At 31.3% G+C, this 17988-nt stretch overlaps 3 protein-coding genes across 3 annotated transcripts; all 3 read left to right on the top strand.

Moving 5' to 3' along the window:
- The first annotated feature begins 637 nt into the window (after positions 1-637).
- Positions 638-3846, top strand: LOC131850138 (chitin deacetylase 8-like). Its single transcript, XM_059200309.1, has 6 exons — positions 638-796; positions 1213-1525; positions 2337-2604; positions 2844-3030; positions 3115-3249; positions 3769-3846. The coding sequence occupies exons 1-6, from the start codon at positions 638-640 to the stop codon at positions 3844-3846; spliced, it is 1140 nt and encodes a 379-aa protein (XP_059056292.1).
- A 2463-nt stretch (positions 3847-6309) lies between these two features.
- Positions 6310-10673, top strand: LOC131850140 (chitin deacetylase 8-like). The gene is made up of 6 exons (XM_059200312.1): positions 6310-6468; positions 6809-7121; positions 7715-7982; positions 8770-8956; positions 9391-9528; positions 10593-10673. Exons 1-6 carry the CDS (start codon positions 6310-6312, stop codon positions 10671-10673), a joined length of 1146 nt encoding a protein of 381 aa, XP_059056295.1.
- Positions 10674-12156: 1483 nt separating this feature from the next.
- On the top strand, positions 12157-17917 carry LOC131850157 (chitin deacetylase 8-like). Its single transcript, XM_059200330.1, has 6 exons — positions 12157-12315; positions 13089-13401; positions 13952-14219; positions 15249-15435; positions 15710-15844; positions 17837-17917. Exons 1-6 carry the CDS (start codon positions 12157-12159, stop codon positions 17915-17917), a joined length of 1143 nt encoding a protein of 380 aa, XP_059056313.1.
- The last annotated feature ends 71 nt before the right edge of the window (positions 17918-17988 follow it).

Raw genomic sequence — 17988 nt, 5'->3', positions numbered from 1 at the left:
TAATTAAAAATCAATACATGACGATCAAATATTGAAAAGTATAATCCATATTATGATAAGATAACAAAATATCAATTCTAATACGAAATCAAGTACAGGATGAAACAAAAGTATAGAACTTATATCTTAAGGAACTTCGTTTAGACCATATCAGGTTAAGGACCTTATATATATAGATCAAAAATGGTCTAACAATTTTTAATTACATTTAATTGCACTGCAAAAGGATAAAATTAATAAACTTTTTAAGTTAGAAAGTATTGAAACAAAAAGCATGATGCAAAGATTTTGGGACTCACACAAAATGCGGCTTAAGTTGTGGTTTTGAAATATATAGTCAAAATTTGCCTCAGTTTTATAACAGATTAATAAAATCTATTTCTTAATGAAAAGCAATACACGCGTTAGACATTAGAACAATTTAAAAATAATCAATTAGATAATAGCAACTAACTAAAATCTTGAAGACATCGAGGTTTATCTATAGATAAGATACCTGAAATATTGTCTATTGGTGTGTTCACGAGAAAAAATATGATTTAAATACTAAACTAAAAGATAATGATAAATTAAATATAAATTGAATGGATGTGATAGTTGCTAGTCATTTCTTAATGAAAAGTCTGTGTGAGGAATAATGAAGTGGTGTGCAGTGATTTGTCTGGTGTTCGCATCGGTGGCTTGCAACGAGCTGCCTTTAGCTGAACCATGTAACGAACAACTATGTCAATTGCCAGATTGTAGATGTTCATCTACAGAGATTCCTGGAGGCTTGCAACCGAGAGATACACCACAGGTTTTATATCATTTTTGGAATATATTTATTTTATAGTAGTTTTGAATAATTTTTAAATTATATATTAGCTTAAATATTTTTGTACTTTCAATATTTCACTAAAAGTTCTGACACCAGGAAGCGGTATCAAACTGATATTTTTTAATTGTAGAAAATTTGAACTTTCTGTAAATTAATTTTGATGTTCCTTTCTTAGAAAAATGTATCTTATGGGTTAAACATTTTTAACAATAATAATTAAAAATTAATTAAAAATAATAATAGTAGAAGAGACAATCCTAGATAGCATTTCTGAAAGTACCTACAATTGAACTCAAATTTGAATTCTTAATCTGTGCTTAAAATATCTATATTCAACTATTTAAAAACAATAGTAGTTTTTTGACATATTTTCATTATTATGTCCTTATTTTCAGTTCGTTCTCGTCACATTCGATGACAATATAAATCACATAAATATTGAAACCTACAGAGATATATTATACAATCGCAGAAATTCTGACGGTTGCCTCTCAGGTTTTACCTTCTACATAAATCATGAATACAATAATTATGTATTCACCAATGAACTGTATAACCAAGGTTACGAAATCGCTCTACATTCAATCAGCCACCAGGAGCCAACCACTTATTGGGAAGAAGCCACAGTTGAATCTATGGTTAGAGAATTTGCAGACCAGAAAGGACAAATGGCGCACTTCGCAAATATTCCCTACAACACTCTACATGGTTAATACCTATTTTAATTTTATTAAACGGTTTTGTATTATAATCTATAGAAAAATTAAAGAAAGAAAAAGTATTTCTTCAATGCTTATGTGCGTACATACAAAAGAAACAAAAAAAATCAACAAAACTAACGTTCTATATGAAGCACCCAAATGGGGCCTTTTCTGTGCTTTATATATAACATTGGATTTGCACAGATTTTATATTCTATGCGAATATGCCACTAGTTAATAATGACACCCGATCAAAAAGAGTGTGTAATCTTTGACAACGCTGTTATAAAGATTTATATTTTATATATATTTTTTAGTTATTCTTTTGATTGAACATTCAACTAAAAATGTAACAGTTTGTGTGTACAAATAATAAGCGTTAGTATTTTACTCTTACGAATGTCGAATGAATAAAATAATAATAATAAAAATATCATAATAATAACTATATTCTGCACAAAATATTACATAATACACAGTACAACAGAGCCATTTGGGTAAAATATATATATTTATAAAATAGTTTCCAACAAACAATAGGTGATTTTATTTGTTATAATACAAATATCATAATAGAAAGTACTTATTGTATCGCGTTCTTTTAACAACGGGCCATCTGCTGTCTTTTGAATTATATTTTGTATAATATCTGCGCTTTCTTCATCAGGGAGTCAGTCAGAATTATATATTGGCATATATATTATTTTTGTTTGTATTGGCCAGATTTGATCTCACGACTTCTTGGGTGTACTTCAGGGCAGTAATCTATGTCACGTTAATGTAGAACAAAACATTATACATATTTGTTTTTTTCTCAGGTATGCGCATTCCCTTCCTCCAATTGGGAGGCAATTCCAGTTTCCAGATGATGGCTGAGGAAGGCATACTTTACGACCACACCTGGGTTACTATCGCCAATATCGATCCTGGTATGTGGCCATACACCCTGGATTATGCTTCAACCCAAGATTGCGTTATAGGACCATGCCCTAATGCATCAATTCCTGGAGTATGGGTGCTACCTATGATTACCTGGAGAGATTTGAATAATAGTCCATGCTCGATGGTGGACAACTGCCCGACAGCGTAAGTATTTTAATAGGCATATTTACTGTTAATTACATATATGGTAGAAATAGTGATAAAGTATGATGGTCGTAAGTGGTAAATGTATTTAACTTTTACTGAATATTATAGGTATAGGTAAATGTAAAATTGTATATATTTTGTAAAAAATGGACAATTTATAATTTATTATTCGATATAATACAAAACATAATTCTGTTCAAAAGTCCTTAATTCATGAATATTAATATTCTGTCCAGGCCTGACCTTACTGATGAAGAAGGATGGTTCCAGTTCATTTTAACTAACTTCGAGAGGCACTACTTGGGCAACCGAGCTCCATTCGGTTATTACATCCACGCGTGGTATCTCAGCGTCAATCCAGCTGTGGAGAGAGCTCTATACAGATTCCTGGATCTAATTAATAATCTCAATGACGCATTCTTGGTTGGTAACAAATTTAATATGCATAGTTATTAATTAATAATGTACATGATTAAGAGATCAATTTACATAAATTATATATTTCAGGTCAACAGTCGTGATGTAATTGACTGGGTAAAGAATCCTGTACCGGTGCCCGAGTACAGACAGCAACCATGCAACACCTTTGTACCGACTTCTTGCGCAGCACAATCTTGTGGGCCCATACAAGCTGAACATAAGGTTGTACTAGATAAATAAATTTTCTCACTAACGTCAACCCATATGAATTAATCCGAGACTTTATCAACTGTTGAAGTTGTGATAAACTCAACATTTGATATATCCATAATGAAAGATGGATAAAAAATTCTTCCGTTGAATCTCTGTATATTATTTTGTTATTTGTGTTTTCCACCAGAGAGTTAGTCAAAATTTAAATTGAAAAACATTTTTTGATTTTATTCGAGCTCATGACCTTTGAGGTCTATATATGTATACATATAGATCGAAATAGATAAAGAAAACTATTCCATTCGTATTTCTTTTATTCGGATACTATAGTGTGTCTATAATATATATATAGCCACATAATTTAAAAACAAGTGATTATGAATGGAATCGATTATATTAGCAAATCAGATGTCATGATTAGCTTTGTCATTATCTCTAGATAATAGTAATATAACAACTAACAGTTTATGTCATATTACAATAGAATTAATGTCTTTTTAAATTTTTATTTTTTTCTATTCTCAGGAGGACTACGACTACTGGATGCAATCTTGTGCCCCATGCACCAGAGTATACCCATGGCTTGGCAATCCTCTCGGCGTGTAAACGAGTTACATTATAATTAGTTTTATATAGAAATAATATGATGAATAAATTATTTGGACTTAAAATTTAATCCTATTCAATAACATTGTAAACATAACTTTTTTTCATCAAATATTTACGTTACTATTAATATTATTAATTATAAACTGAAATTATTTATTAAGTGTTTTATTTCTATATGATTCTAAATAGTCGTTGTTCCAATTGTTAATAACATCATCATCATCATTTCTGGCAAATGTTTTTCAGAATGTGTTGATTGCGATGATGAATAATAAAGACGAACACGGTGCGTTTTATTTATCACTTTCTGTTATGAAAGTATTTGACGTTAATATTTGATCACCACATGAAATAATTTTGAAATAACGTCTTATTGTGTCAATTCGATTCACCTACCTATGTGACTAATTTATACAAAATCTATTAGAATAAGTAATTTGTAATAAAATAATAAATGCACAAATTTTAACAGACAGGCTCAAAACTGATCAAAAAATCAAAAAATGATCCTGAATTTTTTTTAATATATATAATAATTATTAATTTAATACATTTAAGGTTAATATAGAAACTTACGTGGTAAACAAAAAGGAAAGAATTAAATTAAATTTTATCTAAAACGTATACTTAACGTAACTAAATAAACTAAGTATTGTAGTAATTTCAATACGTAACGTGAAATCTACAAAAATAGTTATTTTGATTGAATTGTAGAATATTCAAAAGATATATATCACAACACAATAACATTGTTAATCGCTGCAATGTATAGACTATAATTCTAAATCAATACATTAAGATTAAAAATTAAAGACTATGGATTAATCCATGCTGTCATTGTGATTAGATAATGAAATATCTATTGTAATACGAAATCAAACACAGGACGTACTCAATAAAGATACAAAATCTTTTTTTATATGTACTTTTTTGATTATATTTTTTTTTAGTTCTACCGCACTTTTAGAGCGTAGGTTTAGTCAAGGAGAAAACGGAAAAACAAATGTTAATTGTTTAACATTTGTTTTTCCGTTTTCTCCTTGACTTTTTTAAATATTTTATTTGAATACAAACTATAGAAAACCACGCATAATAGTCAAAATGCATAGACAATAATTTTATTTTACTTGCTATAACATCTGTGATGTTCCTATTGTGCAGATAGAAACACTGCAACCTCAGAGTCATTACATAACCAAAATAATGCATAAATTTAAATGGCACTGATAGCTTTGTCCTAAAGACGACGATTAGATTATCTGCTTTTAATTTGTCCCTCTTGAATTACATTTGTAATCTTCAAATCCAATATCCGACCCACACGTTCACGTTCATGTATGGAGCTGGAAGAGGATTTCAAAGATAATGTACGAAAATAAAAACGCAATGTAGCGTTAAGCTGTGTTAATTTAATTTGTTTTTCTTTATTACTTTTATGGCATTAAATATATTTGTTAGCTGCCAGTTACAACTATGTATATTTTTATGCATAATTGTACACTTATAACATATAATTATATAAGTATGTATACCTGTGTCACTTCAGCTATCACCTACATTAATTACTATCTACATTGAATCAGAAAATCATTTAAGAGATAAGATAATTAAAAAAATTATCACTTTAAAAAAGGCTTGGTCAAGGAAATAAAATCAATACGTTCTTTTATACATACTATGTTATAACTAAGTCATTAATCCTACATTAAATAATATATCAGTTATAATATATATTTCTTCATCCATGGCTTGGTTAATTATTTTTGACGACATTTAATCTCATATCCAATATTCTATTTTATCACAAAACTAGATATTGATAAAATAACTGATATGTGTTAATTCTTAAATTAAATATTTTGAACGCCACAGTCGCATTCTCGAACATAAACTTTTTCATAGTTAAAAAGTAAATTTAAATTTTCTTTTTTTAAATATAAGTTAAAAAACTTTAAATGTAATATTACAGAAAAGAATATTATCCCAAATTTGGATATAGTAGACAAATCAGATAAATCACAGATAATCCTAATTAGCATTATAAACGTGAAATAAGTTACGATTTGGCGCTGAATAGATTATGAATAATTTTGATATAGACATAACAAGGCGGATGAAACCCGGTGAAGGGTTTCTTTTGTTTTTTCAAGAAAAGCTTAAAGAGATTATGTAAGGGTTCATGAAACTTTTTAAAGCGTAATCATTGTTAATTGGTTTTCTCAAAATTTATTTAAAAGGTGTGAAATCGAATTATTATAATAATATATTTACGTAATTATCATTAATATGAACGAAGTCACGGGTAAATTAATAGAAACATGAAGACGTCGCGCTAATCTATAGATAAGATATTTTAAATTTTTTATTGATGTAGTCATGAGAAAAAGATAAATAAAATATAAATTGATTGAATGCAATAGTTGTCGGCCATTTCCTAATGAGAAGTCTGTGTGAGGAATAATGAAGTGGTGTGCAGTGATTTGTCTGTTGTTCGCATTGGTGGCTTGCGATGAGCTGCCTTTAGCTGAACCATGCAACGAAGAATTATGTCAGTTGCCTGATTGTAGATGTTCATCTACAGATATTCCTGGAGGACTACAAGCGAGAGATACACCACAGGTATTGTATTACTGATGTCATATTTCCCTTCACTTCAATTATATCATTATAATTCGTAGAAATATTAATCTGTACAAATATCGTATAGAAAGTGTATGATGTTAATTGGCATTGATATTGGTTGACACTGTAAAGAGATTTAAAACTCACAAAATTATTTGCAAAACCTGAACTCACTTTCATTACTATTAACATATGTTTTTTTTTTAATGAAATCAATACTCCTATAATAAAATAGTAGTTTGGATCGAATATCTAACAAGTTTGGATGCTTATTTGACTCTCTTTAGAGACAACTAATGTGTTTGTATACATTCTCATTATATTTTTTTATTTTCAGTTCGTTCTTGTTACCGTCGATGACAATATAAATATCTTAAATATTGTTACCTATAGAGAAATATTTTACAACCGTCAAAATTCCAACAGCTGTCCATCTGGTGTAACATTCTACATTAATCATGAATACAATAATTACGTATTCGTTAACGAACTATACAATCAAGGCTTTGAGATCGCTCTACATTCAATCACTCACCAGTTGCCAGTAACTTACTGGAAAGAAGCCACGGAGGAAGTTATGGCGCGAGAATTTGGAGACCAGAAAAGCCAAATGTCACACTTCGCAAATATTCCATACGAAAGTATAAATGGTAATATAAACTGAATATTTTCTAAAAGAGTGAACGCTATTATTTGTTATAGAAAATTTAATTGAATACTCGTAAAATACTAACTGTTCATTACAGCATTATTTTTAAGTTCTATATCTACATCAACTGTAGAAGAATTTTGGAATCTTTTATAGACGACGCGATTGTAAGATGTGAATGTAAATTAAAATTTTAAATGTAATCTTAATCAGGACAAAACTTTTTATTAATTGACAGACTTTAACACAATTTAAAACATCGGCCAAGACAATGTACTATACAATGCTTGTAACAATGCGGCTCTATATAACTGAATAATAACATAGATCACAAAATAGTATTGTATACATTATTACATATATAAATTAGAAATACTTACAGGTTTACTTTCAAAGCAAGCATCGATTAAGAAAAGAATTTTTGAAAATTGGACCTTAAGTACACCATGCGTGCAAATTCAAGCCTAAAAATAGCTCTCATTTTATAGTATTGTAATACAGATTTTCCTGTTATGGTAGAAAATAATGTTATATGTATATTTGTTCTTATACTATCAATCCAAGTATTTATTCCTATTTCTCTACAATGCTTAGGTATGCGCGTTCCTTTCCTGGAACTGGGAGGCAACTCAACTTACCAAGCGGTTGCTAATCATGGCTTGCTTTATGACCATACTCGAGTTACAATTGAAAATGTAGACCCCGGTATGTGGCCGTACACTCTGGATTACGCTTCAACACAAGACTGTGTCATAGAACCGTGCCCTACAGCATCAATTCCTGGTGCATGGGTGTTACCTATGATTACCTGGACAGATACAGCTGGCAATCCATGTGCAATGGTTGATGACTGTAGCCAACCGTGAGTATTTTAGGGTAATATTTTTTTTATGTAATGTGAGTGGTAAACTAGCTAACGGCTCGCCTTTGGTAAGTGATATTATAATCTTATATGTACATAAACTACACTACGAATATAGTTTTTTTGTGGATGATAATGGTATAGTGCACTAACGGTTTACACTGGCAGGGCACCAGTGGAGGATGATAAGATTAGCCCATAGTGACAAATTCACCAGGAATTTATCACGTTGGTTTCCATGGGGAACCGCTTGGAGGTTAATCTGACATGGTACATTGCTAGTAATGGGGTCATGAGTCCACATTACTAGTAACTCCTCCCCCCTTACGAATATAGTTACCACGTGACACAAGCGGTACCACTTATGCGCTGCCATTCCCAAACACTAAGATGTAATATTCTTATTATTGAACTGATATAGTTTACAAAGCCTATTGCTTGGCGGCTGAAATAGCTAAGACAGCGTAAGCACACAAGTTTGAATCTTACTCTTAATGAAAGTTGGTAAGGATATGTGAAACTCTTCATTGGCCGTAACTGAACTATTCTCTAAAAAGATCGTAACATCTCTAAATATGGGAAGAGTGAACTTTTGCCCTAATTCTGTATTAACACATATGTTTTTTTAATTGAAATCGTAATAAAAATATAACTTACCCATTTTACACGGCAAAATCTATAATTCAGTGGCGATAGAGTAGCAAAAAATACTGAGCACCAAAATACAACCAAAAGCACTTCAGTTTACTTTTAATGATATTCATCCCTATTGTGTTTTATAATTCAGCCCTCCTGTTACTGATGAAGAAGCGTGGTTCCGAATGATTGTATATAATTTCGAGAGGCATTACTTGGGTACACGAGCTCCATTCGGTGTTTACATCCACGAGTGGTATCTTAGAATCCATCCAGCTGTGAAAAGAGCAATCGAAAGATTCATGGATCTAGTTAATAATCTAGATGACGCCTTTATGGTTTGTAATAAATTTAAATATATTCTTTATTAGATGTACCCGCGATTTAACCCGCCTGAAAATTATAGCATATAATATGTTATTCTGATTCATAGCTTATACATCAGAATTTATGTAAGTTTTTCATTTTGAATTACTGTACAGTTCATCAAAATCCGTTTAGTAGTTTATACGTGAAAGAGTAATAGACATCCATCCATACTCACAAAATATTAATAAGATTACACTTTTAAATATAAAAATTAAAATTAGAAACATTGTTAGGAAAAAAAGCTTATCTCTAAAAGAGATCTCACCCAGTTAACCGCTAACAACATGACACAGGATGTATATACATGAGTCACAGAAGTGCAAATAATAAATTTAACAAAAGACAATATAATTAAAAGTAATACAACATTTAGATAATAATTCATATTAATTATATGTTTCAGGTTAACAGTCGTGATGTAATCGAGTGGGTAAAGAATCCTGTAAATTTAACCGAGTATAGACAACAACCGTGCAAAACTTTCGTTCCGACTACTTGCGCGCGACAAAATTGCGGACCCTTAGATGCAGAAGAGCATCAGGTTGTTAATGACATACAATTATTTAAAATTATTCGTAGATATAAGCCTTCATGACATTATTCGCAGATGAGTAAGCCGGAGGCATTGTCGACATTTGTCGTTGTGGTGAACATAACACTTAACATGTCTACATTTCTCTGAATAAAACCCCAACGATGAGGTCAAGCTCATAGCTATCATTAGATTGACTTTGGTTATTAACGTAAACTGTAGTTGTGAACACCTTCAAGGTGAGGTACAGATTGGAGGACTAAGTCCTTAGGCCGATGTTGCATTTCAAATGTTTTTTAACATTATCTGAATCGACGTCAACCTTTCTAATATATCTAATCAAACACTATATTTTTATATGATTTGTATATTGACATCCCAGAAGGTGTAGTACGTGATAGTATCATTATATTAAAGTTATATGAAGGAATTTAAAATAATTATATAATTTTTAAAACGATTGTATTCTTTATATTGTTCTTCAGATATATACATAATATTTTTTTTATTTTTGTAGGTACCTACTTGAATTATAAAAATAGACGCTTATCAACAATTCTTATCGTCAAATAATTATATTTTAATGCAACGCATCAAATTGCAGAATTACTATATATATTATTCATCAATCAATTCCAAATTCTCAACACTAATATGTAGTGATATATTAATCCCTCTCAATAAGTATTAGATACTATAATACTATAAACAGTGTGTCCGTCTGTCTTGTCGTTACCGTTTCACAACTACGTACGACAGTATTATTGAGTGAATTACTGCGACGTAACATGTCACTGGAGTAATTTAAACATACGTTTTTAACACAGAATAGAGAATTATTAGCCCTTACTTCTCTATTAGTATTTTATACCTTACTAACTAGATTACCTTCTACTAGATTAACTAGATTACTAACTAGACTACCTTCCAGATTTCGCTCAGTTATACATGGATTATACATATAAACCGTTCTCTTCAATAACTTTATCTATCGCTCAAAATTTCATTAAAATCCGTTGCGTAGTTTAAAAAGATGTAAAAATTTAGTTCTAGCATTATTTTTCTATTTTCAGCCGGGCTACAGTTACTGGATGGAAGCTTGCGTCTCATGCCCCAGAGTATACCCATGGCTTAACAATCCTTTAGGCTTGTAAAGGAGTATTAATTTAAGTTACTTTATCATTAATTGATTATAGAAATTATAATCATTGTAATTGTAATATTTTTACTGTAATTATATGAAATTATATGAAATGTATATTTTATTCCATTCCTGAGTAAAGGTGAGTTTGACTTTAAGTTGTTTAATATTTTTATTAGGATTATTAATAATATTTTCTTTATTTCGTAGAGAAAAATATTTACAAAAGGAAAACTTTACATAAATTTGCTAAACAAAAGACGAACTTAAAACAAACAAAACTTTTAAAGAAAACCTTAATTTTATACTTTATTGTCATCACTACATACTACTATATTGAATTATATTACTTTGCGGAAAGCATAATTGTAGCCTGTACCGAATTTTTGTGAAGATTGTACTATACATACTTATTGCGAATACAGATAGCACTCCAAACTCGTAGAAGGACTTATGGAAGCTGAAAGCCAACTCCAGCCTGACCGATACAACTTAAGTTCGAGGGCACCGCTACTGGTTCGAACCTTAGCTCAGGCCATCGTAATTCCGATCCTCGTTTGAATTCGGTAGATTGATAGGAGGAGCGACCGGGCCACCGGTGTGGAGCGCCGGGGTCTGTGTAGACTCCTGATTGATTGCCCCGTACGGAATGGTTGAGGTCGTCGTCTTCGTCGGCGAGGACGATCTCGTGTGTGTTGGAAAACATAGTAGGGAAGGAACGGATGGACTTGAAGGGAGAATATCTGCTGATAAGAGTTCATCGGCATCAATATGAACATGTATAAAGTCGTCTGCGTCGACGTGTATAAACCTATTTCAGTGACCAAACAGCTAGCTTTGAATTGGAGAGTGAGATATAGCAGTGTACATGACTGCAAGGTACAGAATTAAAGAAAGGACCATAACGTCGTAATCCTCTGGAATAGCAGCGAAATCGTAAACTTCACTATTTTTGTATTGATATTTTTCTCAGATTTCTTTATGCCTATATGTTGCCGTCTTAATAAGAATTATTTCTTATTTCTTTATTAATATAATATATACTTTATTAATATAAAAATAGAGTTCACCAATCCCTACAAATTTACTAGTACTAGTAGGTACTAGATAATCCAATAAAATACAATTGTGAAATTGAGTTTGTATGTATGCTTGGGTTGGTATATCGTTAAATCGATTCTGATTAGTTTTTATATAGAGCACTATAGAATCGATTGTAGGCCACTATTTTTTCTCGATATCTTATAAGAATTCCGTGAGATAAGGTATAATTGAAGTATGGAACTGTTTTAGGCACCGGTTCTGCTGCTTTTAACTTTACAGAATTATTTTGACATTGTGCTAATCTACTGATAAGATAAGTTAATTCCTGTTTATTAATGAGTTAACGAGAAAAATGTGATTGAAAAAATAAAAGATAATGATAAATTAAATATAAATTGATTGAATGCAATAGTTTACGCCCATTTCCTAATGAATAGTCTGTGTGAGGAATAATGAAGTGGTGTGCAGTGATTTGCCTGTTGTTCGCATCGGTGGCTTGCAACGAGCTGCCTTTAGCTGAACCATGTAACGAAGATTTGTGTAAATTGCCTAATTGCAAGTGTTCATCTACAGACATTCCTGGAGGTCTGCAACCGAGAGACACACCACAGGTAATATATTATTTATCAGATATATTTCTTTACATCAATTGGAATCTTATATTATTGATGACATATATTACTTCACTTAAATTGTTATTCAATTATAATAAATTATATGCATATTTGACTGCGTAAATATTCTATTAAAATAAGTAAGTAGAAGTAAGTCATTTATTTGCATTGCCGACAGACATACGCCTTTTCTTAGTACATATTTTTTATTAATATGCTAACAATTAAAGGCATTAATAGTTATATTTGATGTACGTCAATTTCATGTTATTATTGACACATTTACGATTGTTATTATTATCATCATCATGATCATAACAATTATTATTCTTATTTTTCAGGACATTTTATTTTTATTTACCATTTAAATAATCGTCTACAGAGCAGAAACAGTACAGTGACAGGCATTTAGCCGATTTATTTTCTAAATTATATTCTGTTAATGCGATGAAATCCTTTTAATATCTTGTGTACGGTGTAAAATGAATATTTTCCAATAGTGTAAACTGGCAGATTATTAAACCGTAGCGTAGCATTGATTATATGTATACAGCCTCAAAATACATTACCTGCTATCTGGACTGATGCAATCTGTCTCAGTTAAAGTAAAAGGATATTATAGTAAAGTAAATAATTAAAGATAGTTAATTATTAAATAATTAAAGTAAAGAACATAATAATTATTTAGCTACAATATCATGGAAGTCTGTTCCAACCCAAGCCTGGATGTTTATTGTAATTTATTATACTTAGTATTTCTTTTTTTTCAGTTCATTCTCCTTACTGTAGATGACAATATAAATGCTGATAATATTCCTACCTACAGGGAAATTTTTTACAACCGTCGTAATTCGGACGGCTGTTTATCTGGTGTAACATTCTACATTAATCATGAATATAATAATTACGTACTCGTTAATGAACTGTACAATCGGGGTTACGAGATCGGTCTACACTCAATTAGTCATCAGTTACCAATATCTTACTGGACATGGGCTACAGCTGAAGTTAAGGCGAGAGAATTTGGAGATCAGATAGGCCAAATGGCATACTTCGCAAACATTCCCTATGAAACTCTAAATGGTAATTATCTCTTTTAATTCAATTGAATCTGAATGAAAACTCTTCATTGTTTCTCTCGCAGAATTCTATTATTATTAGAATTCTATTATTATTTAGAATCTTTTATTTACAAGGTTCTAAAGCATTTATTTATGATAAATTATATAAAAATACTTGTATAACACCGACTGTTTACCACAATTCATACCCATGCTATTATGTTATCTCTTATATCTACAACTATAAAAGAATTTAGAAAATTTCAAATTCTTTTAGAGTTGTACATATGAAAATCATGTGCTGCGCTTGTTGGGACTGGTCTGCTCTTTACTGAAACTGACTTAATCTTATTGTGTATATAGAATTTTGATCCTAATTTTATGTTAGTTTGTATTCACACATTTAGACTTATAAATGTAAAGCTACAACGATTATTTAAAATAGCAACACGTAAGTTTCTTACTTGTTCTTCTTGTGATAAGACAGCTTTCCGAATGAGCGGTAAATTAAGAAAAAATAACTATTCTTAATTACTATTCTTGCTTATTCTATTCTATTCTGTACTGTACAGGTATGCGCGTTCCTTTTCTGGAATTGGGAGGTAACTCCACTTCTGAGGCCGTTGTTAATCACGGTTTACTGTATGATCACACTCGAGGTACAATAGAAAATATCGACCCTGGCATGTGGCCATATACTTCTGATTACGCTTCAACACAGGACTGTGTTATACATCCGTGCCCTACAGCATCAATTCCTGGTGCGTGGGTGTTACCTATGCTTACTTGGATAGATGCAGGTGGTCATGCATGTGCAATGATTGACAACTGCCTGGAACCGTAAGTATTTTAATGTAGTAATCGATTTAGGGTTGTGGGTTTCTGATTGTGAAATAAAGAGGGAAAAAAAATTCGCCTACATACATTAACACAATGGACAATATATTACAGTATTAGCTAATTCCGAAGGTCTAAGGTGGCACTCCTGTAATTTCGCTGCCGTATTGAGATATGGCTAAGCCAGAGGATGAGTCCTTCACTTAAAGCATTGCTTACAAAGAAAGCAGCTTGGTGGCCGAAATATGTGCTACGACTTTATACGAAGTCTACCTTATGATACGGATACCTTACGATGACGGATAATTAAGATTAGAAGGGAATTATGAATGCCTTATCAGGTCAACTTCCACAACCGCAATAAACCAGGTCATCAATTTATAGTTTCGATGTCTCTTAAGTACAATAAGTAAGTTATTTTATTTCTTCATAACGATAAAACCAGTTTATGATAGTTTTTGAAAGTTCCTATGACATCATTCGGAAAATATTTATTGTAAAATTATTTCATATATTCGAAAATCTGCTGAAGAAATAAATAACGGTTTATCCAATCTTTTCGATAAAATTGTGGCGAATTTTTTTTTGTAATTTTTATTGTCAGGTGATAAAATCTGTAACACTGCGACCTGTATAGATATATTGTGTATGAGATGTATGAGACTATTGTCTCGCCTTTATTTCCAAAGTTCACTAACTACATCCGTGAGGGACAAGAATTGAAGAAGAAATATTCTTAGAAGAATATTTCTTCTTCTTTCTAAGAAGAAGAAATATTCTTAGAAGCGATGATTTTTGTCTCCTTAGGATACAGTGTATACTTTTCAAAGAAGATATTTCGTTTACGTATGAGAGGTCTATAACCACATAGGATGTCAAGTAGCGTTTCCTTTTCCGCTTGCAAAATCTGCAGATTGATGTTAAACTAAGCCCTAATTTTGCCATGTTAAAGCGTGTGGCGAATAACAAAAAGCTATTCAGCAGTTGAGTTTATTTGAATAAAAATTATTGCTATTGTATTTTATGATCCAGGCCTCCTGTTACTGATGAAGAAGCATGGTTCCAGATGATTTTACGTAACTTCGAGAGGCATTACTTGGGTACCCGAGCACCATTCGGTGTTTATACCCACGAATGGTATATCAGAGCCAATCCAGCTGTGAAAAGAGCTATTGAAAGGTTCATGGATCTAGTTAATAATCTAGAGGACGCTTTTATGGTTTGTAATAAATTTAAACATAATCTTTATAGCACTTTTAAATATAAAAATTTAAATAAATATTAGAAATATTGTTGCGAAAAAAACTTATACTTAAACTATACTTTTTAGAGATCTCTTCCAGTTAGTCATTAACAACGTGACACAGCCTGTACTGTGTGAGTCACAGAAGTGCAATTAATAAATGTAAGAAAAGATAGTATATTGGGCAATGTATAATAATTAAGAGTAATATAACATTTACAGAATGATTCATTTTATTTATATGTTTCAGGTTAACAGTCGTGATGTAATTGAGTGGGTAAAAAATCCTTTAAATATTACCGAGTACAAACGACAACCTTGCAAAATTGTTGTTCCGACTACTTGCGTGCGACATCAATGTGGACCCTTGCAGTCTTACCATAGGGTAGTTAAAGATATATAATTATTTAAATTGACTCACACATACACATCATTTCATCATTAGTTTATTCGCAGATGAGGACGTCATAAAAGTTGTCAATAGTCGCCGTGGTGAACGCAACATTTAACATGTCTGCATTTTGCTGAATATTAAAATAATAATAATAATATCCCTGGTCAATTCACACAACGCCATCTAATCCTTAGCTAAGTAGAGTTAGTAGAGATGAATAACGAATAACTGACAGAAATTCTGAAATACATTCATTATACACATACCCAGACTAATACAAACAATCATACTTATTCTTCAGTATATAAAAATATTTCTCACATACCGGTCTCATATCGAGGTGTCGAACCCACGACCATTGGTGGTAAAGTAGACAAACGGTCGTCAATGCAAGATTAACTTGATTTTATTCTTCGACTTTATAATGGTCGGAATTTGATCACTATTGGAAAAGTAACGCTAGTCAAATTACGGCGCTAATAACGGAATTAAACAAAATAAATCTATTAAGTAGTGTAATGGATTTCAGCAAAATAACATCTAATTCGATAAAATATAGTGATAAGATTCGTGTAACTCACGTGTTCCCTGCTGCCGTCCGCTGTCTTGTATGGATTACAGTGCTGGCCCGTAAAAGCGACAGCTGAAAGACGACTGCATGCAATGCGAATTTGAGATGCATGTGTGGTGACAAATATGGATAAAATAAAGAATGGATACATGAAAATGGCGCCGGTGTCGGAGAAATTGAAGAGTAATGGTCTGTCGTAGTATGGGCATGTAATGCGTAGGAATGAAGATAATATTTTAAGGAAGGTGTTACATATGAATGTGGATGGTTATAAGAGAAGCGGAAGGCCGAAAAAGATTGATGGACTGTGAGAAAAATAATGTGGTAAGAAAGGAAGTAAATAAAGAGATGACTGCGATCAGGGATGAATGGAAAAGAAAAACATATTACGCGCACCCCCTGATAAATTGAGTAAAGAAAAAGTAGATGATGATGAGATGATAGTGATAAGGATTGGTCCACCTTTTATTTTTTTTTTGACAAGATCTTCGTTTAAATGTATTTATGATTCGGCATTAAAAATATATACAACCCTAAATTATCATCCTTCTACCAACAATATTTTTTGACATCGATATTAATTTATATGGTATAGTGATATTAGTTGACCCAGCGAACATTTTTTTGTTGCATCCGCAAGTATCTTTATATGAATAAAATTTACAAAATCGTTTTTTGAGGAAAATGTGCTCATAAATCTATTACTTTGATAATGTAACGTCTGATATTATTGTAGTCACGTAATTCCTATATAGGATAATGATCATTAAATCTTCGGATGTCTTGATTATATTTTTCCTTATCGACAAATAAATGAATTGTATATCAACATAGCGCCTAAAAATGTAGAATTACGATATCATATGTTTATTACACAACTTTAAAAATTACAAAGCTGGCTTGCAGTGGTTATCTGTTGTGATAATTTAATCCATACTAATATAATAAATGCGACAGTGTATCTGTTTGTTAGCTTTTCATGACTAAATGGCTGAAAGGATCTTCTATCCTGGAGTATTTTTACTTATTGCTTACTACCTAACAGATTCGCGTTCATCATATTTTCCCCATTTTTTTATTTTTCATTACAGCTCCAATCCTATTGGTCGTAGTTTCATGCATTATATATTATATAGCCTTCCTCTATTAATTGTCTATGTTACACTAAAAGAATTTTAAAACAGGATTAGTAGTAACGGAGATTACACCGAATCAACAAACTCACATCTTTACAGCTTTCTAATATTAGTATATATATATATTTATTAAATGAACACATTACTTCGACGTCAAATCTGATAGGAGTATTTAAACTATAACTTTATACCAGAGATTAGAGAATTTTTAGCTCTTACTTCTCTGTTCAGTGTTTTATACCTTATGAAGTGCTAGCGTTGTTTTTCTGTTTTCAGCCGGGCTACAACTACTGGATGGAAGCTTGCGTCCCATGTCCCAGAGTATACCCATGGCTTTATAATCCTTATGGCTTGTAAACGAGTATTAATTTTAGTTACGTTGTCATAAATTGATTATAGGAATTACACCTGTTTTGATTGAAATATTC

Source organism: Achroia grisella, unplaced genomic scaffold (assembly GCF_030625045.1).
Source record: "Achroia grisella isolate CSIRO2021 unplaced genomic scaffold, CSIRO_AGI_Agris_v1 utg702, whole genome shotgun sequence".
Classification (NCBI taxonomy): domain Eukaryota; kingdom Metazoa; phylum Arthropoda; class Insecta; order Lepidoptera; family Pyralidae; genus Achroia; species Achroia grisella.
The sequence above is the reverse complement of the archived record's forward strand: the minus strand, read 5'-3'. Positions and strand labels throughout refer to the sequence as shown.